General features: G+C 45.9%; 1 protein-coding gene across 1 annotated transcript in view; it reads right to left on the bottom strand.

The window, feature by feature from the left end:
• LOC106723045 (cytokine receptor-like factor 2) overlaps nucleotides 1–10309 on the bottom strand; it is an 18233-nt gene extending 7924 nt beyond the window's left edge. Inside the window, exons 1-4 of the mRNA XM_025193408.1 lie at nucleotides 10214–10309; nucleotides 8304–8467; nucleotides 1653–1792; nucleotides 257–419 (exon numbers count right to left, since the gene is read on the bottom strand). Coding sequence (XP_025049193.1) covers nucleotides 257–419; nucleotides 1653–1792; nucleotides 8304–8467; nucleotides 10214–10269 — 523 coding nt within the window. The 5' untranslated portion in view covers nucleotides 10270–10309. The remainder of the gene's footprint in view (nucleotides 1–256; nucleotides 420–1652; nucleotides 1793–8303; nucleotides 8468–10213) is intronic.
• Between the last annotated feature and the right edge of the window lie 5049 nt (nucleotides 10310–15358).

Raw genomic sequence — 15358 nt, 5'->3', positions numbered from 1 at the left:
GCCTGCCACTCAGGGTGCTCAAATGTCCTGTTAAAGCTCCGTTCATTTGGGATCACAGAATGTTACTGTAATAGACTTTTAAAAAATCTTTCAAAATGTATTTTTCATGGGCCAAGCATGTGCTTGTAGGAGACACTTAGGAAAATACAGAGTAGAGCATAAGTTATTTTAGTATACCACCTTACAATGAATCCCCCAGCCTTCCCTTCTCAGTTAACTATTTCAACTGAAAATATGAAATGTAGTAAGACTTTACCTAACATTTTACCATTACTCCAAAACGTTACAGCTCCCCATTCACTGGCATAATGAACTACATTGCAGGTGGGATATAGCCTTTCCAGTCTGACCCGGAAGGAGTAGCACTTCTCTGGATCAAATCCTTGATCTTCAAGACTACAACACGGAGATTTTCTAGACTTCAGAGGAAGATATGTGATAATTAATTACGGCTGCCAATATATTTTTATCTTTGAGCAGTGATTCTCAAATGAGGTGCATAAGATCTTTTTAAGATGCTACTTAATATTAGCATGGCTGGGTGTACCAACATCCCAGTACCTCATGTTCCATATAGGAAGCCATAAGATGTGACACTATATCACCTGTAGCCACGCACTACAGTGACATAACGTTCCTCAGTGTCTACACATGATCAGCAGCTACTTCACCATAGCAGCGCACTCCCCCATTACAGTGTGCTGCTACGGCAGGGTAGCTGCTAAAAATAACCATGCATTGTGCATATGGTGCAGTAACAATTTCACCATCGGGCAACATGTAGATGCACCCAGAGTATCAAAAAATGTTCTGACCTGCTTTGGTCTTTCTGAGTTCTTTCCGGCAGAAGAATTTCTCTGTTCTTTTCCATAGACAAAAGATGATTTAAATTAGTTTTTTAAATGGGTGTCATTAAACTGAGGAAAATTACAGCAGAGTGCCATGAGTCTAAAAATACTGAGAACTACTGCCTTTGAGTATTGCACTATGCCATTTCTATAGCAAAAGTAACAAACAATACCATTGTTTTGCTCTTCCCTTTAATTTTGGGGAAATCTAGCTATTGGATGAATCGTCTTAGTTCAGACCAATCGAATACTGAGTAATTTTGTAGGTAGGACTGCTTCATGTGACATACATATGCAACAATTTTTAACTGTAGTTAGCAATAAACACAATTAGTTTTGATATAAAAAGTTCATGCAAGTGATGTATGAATCCAGGAAGAAACAATTCAATTAAATAACATGAAGAGATGGTAAATATTTAGATAAATCAAATGTCTGGAGTACTGCTTTATTTCTTCCTTTGCATATCTTATTTCTTGTGTGTCTTCTTTTACTCTCCTATTTTTAATTTTCTCCTTTCCTTTTGTAGCTCCCCTCCTCTGAATGTTTGGCCTTTTTTCCTTATCTCTTTTCTTGTCTTGGGTGTATGCAGTAAATTCTGTCTCACTGGCACCATAGCCATTCTCTGAAATGCTGACCTGCACCACACAATGGAGCTTGAGGATTCTAGCAAATTATACTCTTTGTCAAGTGTGTTTTTATGGCATGGGATGGATCTGTTGAACAAAACAATGCTTCTTTTTCTTTGGAGGTGCTTCTCCCATCATTCACCTATGCCAAATGAGAATTGTACATTTTACCCACCTGCCACTCCGTATCAAACTTGCTTCTGTATTGAAATTCAAGCTTCAAGCACCGCTTTGATGTCTTTGGTTTGCTACAGGTGACAGTAACTCTATTGTCTTTCCAAAGGAAGGTTACATTTTCAGGTGGACTAGGTTTTACTGAAAAGAAAAACAGATATAAATTACATAATGGTCTCTCCAAATTAGTCACTTTATCCCAGTTCGGACTCTTGCCCTTCTCCTACAGTCTTCCTTGAAAACTTAGGAGATAAATAAATGTCACCAAATGAAGTGGATCAGCTGTGATGAGGTGTGTTCTGCCAGCAGATCTGCTGGATTGTGTAAAACACACATTGCCCATTGTCAAAAGACAGGAGCCTGATCCTATGAGACAGTAGGTGATATGTTCTCTACTTACTAAGATGTGTCTCAGAAATTCCCAGAGTGCATCTCTGTAAGGATGGAAAGCTGAAATTCCTGCATAGAAATGCACCCCACAAAATCTCTAAGACATGTCTCTGTAAACCGAAATTCCTGGTATGCACAGGATTAGGCTCCTCAAGCTCCAGAGCACCTGCCTGGGGCAGTTGGATAGCGTGGACAGGTCTGGGCTGCCTGCTCTCTCACACCATAAAGCAAACAGATATTTGGCACAATAAAGCAGCAGAAACTATTACCACATTTGCCTTGCCCATTTTGTCATGACCATTTTGGGCATTTGTGGTACAAGGGAGCTATTTGCTTGACCTTTATGTTGCCATAAACATTTTCTTGGAAAGTTCGTTTCCATAGTTGATCGGTTTACTATACTACATTACAATATAATTCAGATCCAAGATATGGGTAATATTATTCAGAGCCAAGATACCACTCACTTGTGTGGCAGCCGAGGACGGTCTAAGGCTATGGCCAGTAGCCCGGACCGTCAGGTGGGTATTTTCCACGATGGAATAGAGTTAGGCACGGAAGTGTATTGGTTGTATAAAGAAAGCTTTACTTACACTGCCGATGGTCGCAGTGCAGGAAGAAAACTTGCTTGAATTACAGTTGCACACAAATACACAGGGGTGAGATCTCTCTTCGAACCGAACCGAGATGAGTCGTCGGTGTACGACTCCACGAGCGCTCAACACGGGGGTACGTCAATATTTTCACGATGACGGGGAGTGGTTAAAGGCTGATCAGGCCCCTAAGTTCTCCTCCAAGACACACGCGGAGTTTGCTAGGCTCCACAGCGCGCTTAGAGTTCCCCACGAGACGGTTGTGGAGTCCTCCAACTTGGGCGGAAACTGCTCTAACCTTTTATACGGCTAGCAAACCAATCGCTAGCTGCCAGGTAGGAATAATTTAGAATTGACCAATAGTGGGACATAAATTTGCATACGTGCGGCAGGAACTTTTTTGCACCGGGGTTTTCTCTGTGCAGCTGAGAAATCCATCATGCAAAGAAAGCTCCATGTGGTGGGAAAATTCCAATGTGCCAAGGCACTAAAAATCATTGGGTTATGACAACTTGCTGTTCCAGATTACCATGGGCATGTAGTTTGACTGATCAGTGGGTGCATATGCACAAGTTGCTTAACTGCACAGTAGCATAGTTCACTATGCACTAAGTACACACATCTACACAAACACATGCTTACTGTGGAGATAATGACACTAATCATGAGTAAATGTGGTACCTGCAAATGCAAGTAGCAAATTTACTTGCAATTAGTTACTGCTCAGTAACACACATGTAGATACCAACTGGAAACAAATTTGGTCCTGGTCAGGCCTGCTACTACAGGGCCAGCCTCAAGCCAGCCCCAGGGCTCCAGGCTGGGAGCCTCTCCTGCCCCAGTGCTGGGCTGGCTCTATGGAAGCCCCAGCATCAGACCCTTAAATGCCTGCAGGCATTTTGAGCCCTAGGACACATATGTAGAGAGCCTGAGGCCATGCCAGGTCCCTATGTCCCCTTGGGCAGGCTGCAGGGTACCCACTCCAGTCTGCCTGAACCCCAATGCCACTGCCTGGCACTGCAGTGCCACGTGGCTGACAGGCCTCTGGCCTCCACACCTGCAGGCTGAGCCAGGTCCTTGCCAGGCTTGTCAGCACCTGGGCCCATTTGCAGCCAGCTTCTGGCCACCAGGGCCAGCTCCACTTACCCACAGTCCACCCCCCAGCAGCCTGCCTGGAGCCTGCAGGTGCTGCAGGCAGAAGCAACCCAAGCAGGGTGCAGGGCCTGGGGCAAATCAGCCTGTGGAGGGCCCTGCCCCCAAACACGAGGAAGTCAGCACTGGATTTGCCCAATTGTCTGCATGCCATGCTCCACCTTCTGAGGACACCACCTGGAAATGCATGTCATCACCGCCAGCTGAGGCCAACCTGAGCTGCCACCCATGCCAGCCCCAGCCACATGGTAAGCCCTGCACTGTGGGGAGGGCCCTCCCTGCCCTGGCCCCTGGCCCCAGTCCCATGGCCCCAGCCCCTGCCCCACCTCCCTGCCTGGCCCTGCCATGCTCTCCTGGCCCTAGCCCCCACACCCGCATAGCATGTACAGAGGTGGAAAACAGTGCAAAACTTTACTGAGCATCCCACGCCCCCTCAGCTAGGCAGGCACAGGCCTCTCACATGCTGAGGAATGTGTCAATGCTGGCGGCAATGTTCTCTTGGCTGCAGGGGCAGGGATGTGGAGCACAGCCACAGATAGCACTTTAGATGGCAGCAGAGGGTTCAGGACAACCTAAGCTTTCCCCCTGCGCCATTGAGGCTCAGAGCTCAGGGTCCTGTGACATGTGCACAGGTTTTCCCAGGATACCATGGCCATCAGCACCAGCAGGGCATAGTGGGTTGGGCACCACTTGGTCTGTGCAAACAGCAACTTGCGCAGCACCTGTGGCATGTGCATCAGACGCATGCTTGGGGCGCAGCAGCAGCTGGCAGGAAGGGGTGGGGCTGGCTCCAGGGTTCCTCCCCAGAGAAAATTCCTGAACAGAGGGTGGAAGAATGTGAAGCTCCTCATCTCAGTCATCCAGGAGCCCTGTTCCCACTGACTCTGGGTGCCATGGGCTGGGCAGCAGCATAGTACAGTGGTTGGCTTGCAGGATAAGATGCAGGGCAGTGGGGTCTGGAACCACAGCAGCAGGTGCTGCCAGGAGCCTGGTCTGTCCCACCCCAGGAATGGCACAGGGGAGGCAGCCTGCCTGCAGCCAACACTCAGTGGCCTGCTGGCCCCAGGAGAGTGAGCTGAGATGGGAGGCTTGGCTGCTGCCCACCTGGGCCTGGGCCTGGGCCTGGGCCTGGGCCCAGGCCTGCCTGGCTGACTTACTGTGGCTCTTGGGCATCTGTGCATGCCCAACCCCTGATCTGAGGTCAGGCAGTGCATGGCCTCTGGTACAGAGCATCTTATCTCAGAAATATTGCAAACTCACAGAAACAGCTTCTTTCCCAAAGATCTACAGGCCCTGCAGCTGAACGCTGGGGAGAAGCTGCACTTGGCAGCTGGGATGGGGCCTCATGGTCACTGCCACCCACCACCGGGGCCCTGCAGATGCACCGGCTCTACCAAAGGAGGACCCTACACAGGACCCTGTTCCTGGACTGGCTGGTCAGTGTCAGAGGACCAGCTGGTATACATGGGCCTGGCAGGCAGATGATGTAGCCTCCAGCATACAGGAGCTCCTACACAAGGCTCTGACCTGGGTCCACTGCCACCCAGCCCCGCCCCCCGACCTGGGCCCAGGCCCACTGCTTGCCCCAGCTCCATGTGGGCACAGAGCTGGAGCTGCCTGTAGCGGGGCTAGGTCCACACTTGCCCTGCTGACCCTGGACACAGGCTGACAGAGGAGGAGCCATCTGCACCAGGGGGCACTGGCCACCGTCACACCTGGGTGAGCCCCCCCAACCCACTGTTCTCACTGTGTGTATGTCATATACACCCCCAGGGAAATGGGCAGAGGCGCGGGGGCTGGCTGCCTGTCCCCGGGCTCTGCTCCCTAGGTGCACCCCCCCCACAGTCCCCACCCCAGGATGGTGCACAAAGCATATTGTAAATAGTTTTCATGGGGAAGAAGGTGTTTGGGAGGGGGGCTCTGGTGGAGAGGGAGGAAGGGAGGAGGGATCTAGTTGATGTGAGGGGAATAAAAACTTGTTCTTCTGAGATGTGTCTGCAGTGAGGGTGGTGCTGGGGGTAGGCAGGGTGTGGGGGTCAATGGGTGGTGGTGCAGGCAGGCTACAGCAGGGAGTGCAGGAGGAAGTGGTCAGCCAGAGCCTCTTGCACCCAGTGCCCTGGCCCCCACTGGCAGATGTATGGCTTTCCTGGGGCCTCAGTGGCGGGGTGACTGCTGCTGCTTCTGGCACTGCAGCAGGTGCTCTCGCTGCCAGGCATCCTCCACCAGCTGTGTCTCCTCCATCCAGGCCTTGCATAAGAACTCCCCCCAGGCTTCACAGATGTTATGCAGCACGTAGGCTGTGGCAATGACTTGGGAGGTTGTTTTCAGCAACTTGAGGCTGGCAGTGATGGTGCACCGGTGGCCCTTGAGGAGGTCAAAGGCACACTCCACTCTAGGGTGCAGGTCTGGCCCTGGCACTGGTTAACGTGGGCCTGATGGGGATCCAGATAGCCAGTGTAGGGCCACATGAGCCAGGGCAGGAGTGGGTAGGCAGGGTTTCCTATGAGGAGGGGTGGGACCACTACAGTGTCCAGCTGCAGGTCCAGCACCAGTGGCATGAAGTGGCCACTCTGCACAAGGGCTGGCAGGGTGGAGTTCCAGAAGATGTGAGCATCGTGGGCATCATGGGCACTGACCGCACAGCTGGCACTCAGGTGTGAAGGCCCTGCAGCGGTCCACAATGGCCTGGAACACCAAAGAGTGAAAGCCCCTCCAGTTGTAGTAGGGCTGGTCACCATGGGGTGGTCAGGTGACAGGGATGTGGCAGGGGCCTGTTGTAGGGCTGCAGGACATGGCAACAATTTGCCATGTGCTCAGTGTGTAATACTCTTTCTTAAAGTACTGTCTTTTGATCAGTGCAATCTGCAAAGAAATTTAACTACTTAACACCCATCACTATAGGTTCTGAGGATTTAACACATATAATGGAAACTTCACAATGCTCCTTGAAAGGTATGGGTATTATTAACTCACACAAGGGATGGAGAATAGAGAAAAAGTATTCTCAAAATCTCAAAAGTAACTTTCCCAACTGATACAGGAAGCTTTTTATAAATCTGAGAATAAACTCAGAAAATTTAGCTCCGTTCTATCGTTACAGAAATAGTTCTCCATGAAGGCTCCTACAGTTTTAGAAGAAACACCCAGTGAAGCTCTATAGCAAAAATGTAGTTTAATTAATTGTACTTGATTTAGTATGTATTCCTCATACTCTATAGGTTTTTGTTCCATAGTAGTCTTTGCACACCAAATATAAAAGACATCTACTCATGTAAAACGCATTAATAATTCCTAAACGTTTAAAACTTTCTTCCTCCCCCACCCTCACCCTGGTGAGGATTTAAGTGCAGCAAACTAAGTTAATTATTGAATTGGGGTCCCACTCATTTCACATGAGTTGTGGAGGGGTGCCATGAGCCTAAAATGGTTGAGAACCATTGATTTAACTTAATATTCCTAATAATTATCCACATCAAAACATCACACTTGTCAAAGCCCCAAAGTACCTTCATGAAAACAAAATCAAGAAACATCCTATAGTGTGCTACATGTAGAAAGCATAAGAGAGCACCAAAATTACAATGTTTATCACAGAACAAAAGTCTTATCTGAAGTGAGACCAAAGGTCATAGTTTGGCTCCAAATCTCCTAGATAGCTGGAATAGTTCAGAGGTTATCAGAAACTCCCAGATCCTATTAATAGAGACTATGAAATGAACTGGATTACTTTTTAAAAAATCAGTAAAGAAAGGCCAACAATGAGATAACTTGAAATCTGTGGGTCAAGGGGCTGGAAACAAACGTGCTTCCAAAGCAACTCCATACAAAAACTCAACAGAAATGAGATATGGTCTGGAGGCTGTTTGAACCCCTCAAAGACACTATCTTTAGATTATCATTCAGGATCTGGACAAGGAATCATCAGTGTAAGTAGTTTTAAGGAAAAGAGAGGTAGCATTTGATGAGCGGGAATCTTTGTTTTCTCTTATTTAAAAAAATCCCCAATTTTCAGTTAAAAAGTAACCCGAAATCCACATTTTTCTGTCATTTAAATGAAGTGCCACTGATATATAGATATAAATTAATGATGTTTCATTTTAATCATGGGAAAATGTAGATTTGGAGTTATTTTTTTAACTGAAAATTGGGGATTTTTTTTGTATCAGAGAAAACCAGAATCCCTGTTGGTAAAGTAGGCTGTAGTCTATGACAATTCATGCCTATTTGAATAAGTTTTGGGGGTCTTTAAGAGAAGGCTGGATAGGCATCTGGCTGGGGTCATCTGACCCCAGAACTCTTTCCTGCCTAGGCAGGGGGTCAGACTCAATGATCTGCTGAGGTCCCTTCTGGCGCTAGCATCTATAAATCTATGAATAAGTTAGACTATAAGGTACCATCCTGTCCTGCCTTATTTATAAGTCAGTTGAAGCTTATTTTTATTTTTTTACATAAATATGTAGGTATGTGTATATATATAAATGCATCAGTTAATACATGAAAGAGGATCATAAACTTACTAAAAAAATTGGTTTGTAGCTTTTTGTGGAAAAGTTCTTCACTTCCATTCTTATCCTTGATAGAGATGGCAAGGGATGGCTTCTCTGTCTTAAACAGACATCCATCATTGTAACCTTGGTCCAGTAAATAGCTGGGGCATTGCTTCCAAGGGTCTTTGTCATATCTATAAGTAACAAAAGAAAATTAATATAACTGTTGCTAAAATGAATTTATTCCTTTTTGACATTTTAACTTTTTAAAATGTTTCTCCCAAATGCTAGCTGCATGGAAGAACTTTTAATTATGGCTGGGATTTTTCTGCCAGCATCCAAATCTCAAATCCTCTCACATTTTGAGATTATCATCTCTTTCATATTGCCTCTCCTATCAAGGGAAGTATGTATTCAAACAGATTTATTATATCTTCATTTTTTTTCTCAAGATGCTTTTTCCAACTCTATACCACTAAACATGTTATCGCATATAACCAAAGGAACTGAAGGAACTTTATCTTGGCCAATTTATCATTCAGCCAAAGCAGTTATATATATTACATTTACACTTACCAGTATAACATCGACTGTTTACTTTATAGCTTATAAGGAAAAGGGGGCTAAAGCCAGAAGTATGCAAGCTTAATCATGTAATGCTCTCTTGAAATTAATATGAGGGGGAAAAAGTACAGGTGTCATCATCTAAGGGGTTCAAGTGTTACTAAGTATTCAGTTGATTTGTGGAAATGAATGTAGACTATGGAAGAAACATGAACAATTGTATGTGTTCGGTGAATCAAATTAAATTTGCAGGGCTGTTGGTTGTAGCCATGTTGTTCTAAGGACAACTGGTGTAGCCTATACTGAAAATTAAAAGTGATATTTAATTTGAGGCAGGCAAGGTTCTTTGGGTAGATGTGATATCTTCTATTAGACAAACTAAATAGTTGGAAAACGTTCTCTGCAAGCTTTTGGGCACAAACATCCTTCTTCAGGCATTGGGAGACTTTGCTGTTGTTCTGAGTTTAACAAGGTAGAAAAGAAGATAAAAGCATGACAAGTCTGTGAAAATGTAAACAGATGGAAGTTTGGAAGACAATGGATAGAGATGGCAGGGGGGAATGTGTAAAGGAATCAAATGATAAGCTTCAGTTCTAATCCTCAAAGGAAACTTACAAAACACCTTTAGTAGAAGAGCCTATGAACTTCACTTCATAAATATACTGGATACAAAAAATCATGGACTTAATATAGACATTGGATCTATGACACATTACAACCTGCCTGAAATCTGATTCATCAGGTACCTGCTTGAAACTTACCATTTGCATTCCTTCACACATTTCCCCCTCACCTTCCCCGATCTCCCCTCCTATCTCTATTCACTGTCTTCCAAACATCCACCTTTTTACATTTTCACAGACTTCTTGTCACACTTTTAGCTTATTTCTACCTTGGAGAACTCAGAACAATAGCCGAGTCTCCCAATGTCTGAAGAAGGGTTTGTGCCCAAACGCTTGTAAAATAACTTTTTTCAAAACTATTTAGCTGGTCTAATAAAAGATATCCCATCTACCCAAAGAACCTTGCCTGCCTCAAATGAAATATCACTTTCAATTTTCAGTATAGGCTACACCAGGGGTAGGCACAGGTATCAGAGTGTAGCACACAAAGATATTCTGCTTGGCATGTATGCCTCAGTGTGGATGGCAGGGAAGGGGGCTCTACAACAAGGACTGGGCCCTTTGTGGCTCTCCTGCTGTGCATACCTGGTACATCAACATCTTACAAGACAAGGTTGTAGATGTTTTTAGCAGTCTGCCTAATAAACACTGCTGAACTCTGAGCTACACCCATCTTGGACTGTCTAGCATGTCTCAAAATTACCAAGAAAATATTTATACAGAAGGAAAATAATAGCTATTATCAGTACTTACTGATAGAGGAAAGTCACATTCTTGCCAGGAAAATTTTCAATAGCTGCCCATGTCATCTGTATCCACTCGTTATCAAAATTGACTATTGTAACATTGATAGAGACTTCCAGACCTGTTTCATTGAACAGAAAAAAAAGATCATTTTCAACATCAGAAATCAAACGCTTGACCATAGGCCAGGGGTGGGCAAAATGCCAGATCCACCCAGCAGCTGGACTCCATTTCCCAGCAGCCCCTGCCTGTGTGGCTGGGGCCAGTTTCCATGGAGACCCCAGCAGCAGCCAAGATGTGATAACATGGGACCGGAGTTTCCATGGAGACTTGCCCCAGCAATGCTGGCAGGGCACACTGCAGGGTGAGGAACTGCTCTGGGGTCAGGCTGGGATCTTGCAGCAGTGACAGAGTGGTCCAGAGCTGGGGCAGAGCCACACTCTGCAGTCGACATGCTCCAGGCAGGGGCGTGCAGGCAGTGGATCACAGCTCTACCCTGGCTCCAGACCACGCTGCCACCACTGCAAAGATCCAGGGTAGAGCTGCAACACACTGCCTACATGCCCCTGCCCAGAGGATGCAGGCTGCAGATCAAGGCTCTTCTCTGGCTCTGGGTCATGCTGTCACCACGGCAAATCCCAGCCTGCCCTGGAGCAGCTTCTCACCCTGCCGTGCACCCTGCCAAAGCTGCTATATCTGGTATCCACGGAAACCCTGATCCTGCACTATCACAGTGTGGCTGATGCTGGGGTCTCCATGTGGGCAGAGGCTGCTGGGAAATGGAGTTCACTGCCGGCCAGATCCAGCCTGCAGGCTGGACTTTTCCTGCCCCTGCCATAGACCCTCATTAAGAGATCATTTGTGCCATTTTAATTACAATTCAGAGCTGACAAAATAGTCAAGAATGGTAAAAGCAGGAATACAGCATAAAAGGACCTAGAGAAGTTAGGCATGTGAGCAGACCGTAAAAAAGGGCACTGAGTTTGGACAACAAAAAGGGAATTAAATGAATGAAGAAGGAATAGAAATGAAAAGCATAGCACCCATAGAAATATGAGCTGAACCAAAGAGCTACAAGTTCTATACCACTTAGTGAATTGTAATGACTCTCATTGGTATTTACTAAATTTAAGGATATACTTATTTTACACAAGTATTCTAAGTCATTTAAACTATTCTAACCTTTGTTTAAAAAATCAAAGGCACATATTAGATTACAGCCCACAACCTAGAAAGAGGTTAATAAAGAAACATGCCTTTCATAATATCTTCTATGAAGAGGTGCAGGTGATGATTTGGAGGCCATTTCTGCCTTAGAAGCTACAGTCTTCATATCACAATTCTAGTACAAGATGATTAGTAATAGTTAGGGGTCTACAGAACTCGAGGCAGTTGCTGGCCAATTGCCCCCCATGCCTCTGATTGGCCAAGGGGCCCTGATAGTCCCACTCCTCCCTGCATATTACCAGATGGCTCCAAACCACCGCTTGCTTAATAACACGTAAGTTACTGGCTTCCACGGGCTTAATCAGGGCTCATGGAAGCCATTAATTGATGCATCATTAAGCAGTCTAATCACTTAATTAAGGTCTAAAATGAAATATCTTATTAAAATAAAGCAATACACACCATGAATTGCACCAGCTATGTACACTTTATTATTTAATACCAACTACATATATTTTATTAAATAATACCAGCTATATACACTTTATTAACTAATACCATCTAAGCACAAGCTCCCCCATTCCCATAGACTACCCTCAGGAGCAACTCTGAACTCCTTGAGTCTGGAGACTTTGGATGTGTGAAGCCAACTGGGTTTCTCTAGATTATCTCCAAAAAGGGAAGAAATGCTGGGTGAAAAAATGAGGGTCATATCTTGTCAACTCCATATTTGTGGAGTCCATATTTGTAAATTCCCCTCAACACTTAGACAAAACTCAGAAGGCCACACAGAATATCTGTCTTTTTATTCATTTTCATGCCACTGTCAATGTGGTTGGAAAGGAATGGGGAGGATGCAGGGCCATAAGTTTGTGACTCTTTCCTCCACCCGTGTATCAGTTAGTAAAGCTGACTTATTATACAAGTGGGAATACCTCCACAAAGAAAAGTTCCTGGTATTTTCCTTAATTAAACTCTAAACTGAAATACCTTATGAAAATAAAGCTATGCACAACATGCATTGTAACTAACACCAACTATATACACTTTGGGTACATCTACATGTCGATGTATGGTGGCGTTGCTATGGCATCATGCTTTAGTACTTCTTTTTGGAAGTACTAAAGCACAGTGCAGTAAAGGGGGTTAATGCACCATGTGCATGGAGCACAGTTAGGTTTGACCGCAACATTGCTGTAGTGGCATCCTATAACGGGTGTGTGCCACTATGGCGATGTAGCTGGTGATCATGTGTAGACATGCGTGATTGCTACATCATTGTAGTGCACCATATGGTGATGTAGCACATTGCCATAAGGGAAACACAACCTTTATTAACTAATACCAACTATATACAGTTTAATACAGGACATTATAAAAAGGAGTTTACTGAAACTGAATGCTGCAATGCTGGGGTGGATGCAGCATCCCATGGAAGTGCAGGGGCACCCTCACATGCTTGGCAGTGGACCCAGAAGTGGACCAGAAGTACTTTCAGTCCACTTCCGGGTCCGCCAGGGAGGTGCAGAGGAGGGCCCAGCCCCCATCCCCAGGCTCGGCAATCAGCCACAGGGGGACCCCGGGTGCCCCCCCAGGCCCAGGAGGCACCAGTTGCCAAGCTGGGGGAGGCATGCTCCTCAGCAGACCTGGAAATGCTTCTGGTCCACTTCTGGGTCCACTGCCAAGTGTGCTGGGGACCGCCCCGTGCTCCTGTGGGACACTCCATCTGCCCCGGTACCACAGCATTGACTAGCCGCCTGGTACCTTGAGGTATGTAGTAAAAACATTTAAAGCTGTGTCTATATCCAAATCTCTGAATCTTTCCGAATCTCTCAGAATTGATTTGGAAGGTTCCGATTTGATTTGGAGAGATTCAAGTGTCTCCTAATTCGATTCAGATTCAGCCACCAAATCTCCCCCGAATCTCCACCGAATCAAATCAGTGACTGGAGCTTCGCACAGCCCTGCTACATATGCCAGGTGTCATTTACTAGGAATAGAACGTGCATTTTGCAGATGACAGTTGGACTCCGGGAGTGGCGAGGGACACACAGGTGAAGGCCTGCCATGCTAACAGGATGCACAAACAGGCACGCTTGTGATGCTGTGGCTTGCAAAGCTAACCAAACTAGCATGCATCCAACAATGCATCTCAAGCAAAACCAGGGAAGTCATCCTCCCACTTTACTCAGCCCTGGTGAGACCACAGCTGGAGTACAGCATCTAGTATTGGACCCCCATTTCAGGAAGGATGTGGAGAAGCTTAAGAGAGTCCAAAGGAGAGCCACTCATATGATCCAAGGCCTGGAGGGAAGGCCATATGAGGAGAGACTGAGAGACTTGGGAGTCTTCAGTCTGGAGAAGAGAAGGATCAGAAGGGACTTGGTGGTAGCCTACAATTACATAAGAGGGGTACATCAGGACCTGGGAGAACAGCTGTACACCAGAGCTCCACAAGGGATAACAAGGTCTAATGGCCATAAACTCCAGGAAGTCTGATTTAAACTGAATATAAGAAAAACTTTCTTTATAGTGCATGTGTCCAGGGTCTGGAACAAACTCCTCCCAGACGTGGTGTAAGCACTTATTCTGGACTCCTTCAAATACAGGTGGATATATTTCTTGCTGGGGCCACTTGATCCCAGCTGACTTCCCACCTATGGCAGTTGGGCAGGACCCGATTATCTCTTGAGGTCCCTTCTAGCCCCAAATGTCTATGAAATCTATGAACAGCATTGGGCAGCATTCCTTGGAGCACATTGAGGAAAGCCTTGCACATGTCAGACAAGAATGCTGAGATCTTGTTAGTCTATGCCATAGCTGACAACTACCTTCACAATGGGTTGAGACAAGGTAGAAGAATTGACAGATATGAGGTGGACTGGATCAGTTTGAAACACAGGCAGGTCCTGGTCTGTGTTACAAATAAAATGTCCAGCATGGGGCTTCATCAGCCACAACGTGGAAGGAATGACACTCTGCCAAAGCAGCCTTCGTAGATTGTACATGCAAAGCAATCACTGCAGGGAGACAGTCTTGGTGAAGCTTCTTGGCACATGGAAAACTGCCAGCATTTGTCATGTTTTGATTCAGGTAGTCCCTTAACTTTGAGTGATCAAGTTTCTTCAGTGAAATGTTCACTGCTGTGAAAGCCTCTATGAGGGAAAATGTCACCTCTCACCTTGCCAAGCTGCTTGCTGTGGTTCTTTTAAAGAGGGAGGACATGTTCATTTGTTTCTTGCTCTGACCTTCAGCCTCTGCAACAGCCTTCCTCTTCATGTGTGCCTCAGACTCCAAGTGCCACTCTGTACTCGTTTTCGTGGGCACACCAGAGCACAGTGAGGTTGACACTCCTAGATTCCAATGAACAGTCTGCTTCCATCTGCATGCAAGGTCCCTGCAGGATACTGTCTTACATGGTCCAGTGCTCAAAAGGTATTTGGCCATCTTGGAAGATTTCTTAGAGCTCATCCTAGCTCTTCCTGAGGCTGGAGCATGCACACTTCAGGAGCATGCCTGTGGGTGCTTTAAAAACTGGCACAAAAACTCTCCTACTTCTCTGACTGGGCTCAGACTGGCTCCTGGACTGAGCCTACATCATCTGCTGAGCCTCTGATTTGCTCCCTCTATCCTCTCTTCCCTCCCCCTGTGCTTTAGAACACATGGGCTTTCTGCCCTTTTCTGTTCTTGCAGCTTTCTTTTGCCTTTTTCCCCCCCGCTCAGTAATTTCACACTTTTTCAGTCTGTGCTTTTTCACAAAGACCATCTAAAATCACAGTGTCAACAAAAATTGCAAAATTGCAATTTTGGTAGGTCCCTAATAATAGTAAGCTGTGATTAGCCGATTCTTGTCCATAATCTGACACACTGGCACGTCTCACAATTTCATTACCTGTCTTGCTATACTGTGGGTGTTACCAATCCATACTACAAAACTGCCTGCCTAACTGGCACAGACTGGTGGCTTCCTTAGGAATATCAGCAGAA

Source organism: Alligator sinensis, unplaced genomic scaffold (assembly GCF_000455745.1).
Source record: "Alligator sinensis unplaced genomic scaffold, ASM45574v1 scaffold144_1, whole genome shotgun sequence".
Lineage (NCBI taxonomy): Eukaryota > Metazoa > Chordata > Crocodylia > Alligatoridae > Alligator > Alligator sinensis.
This window is presented reverse-complemented; position numbering and strand designations above follow the sequence as displayed.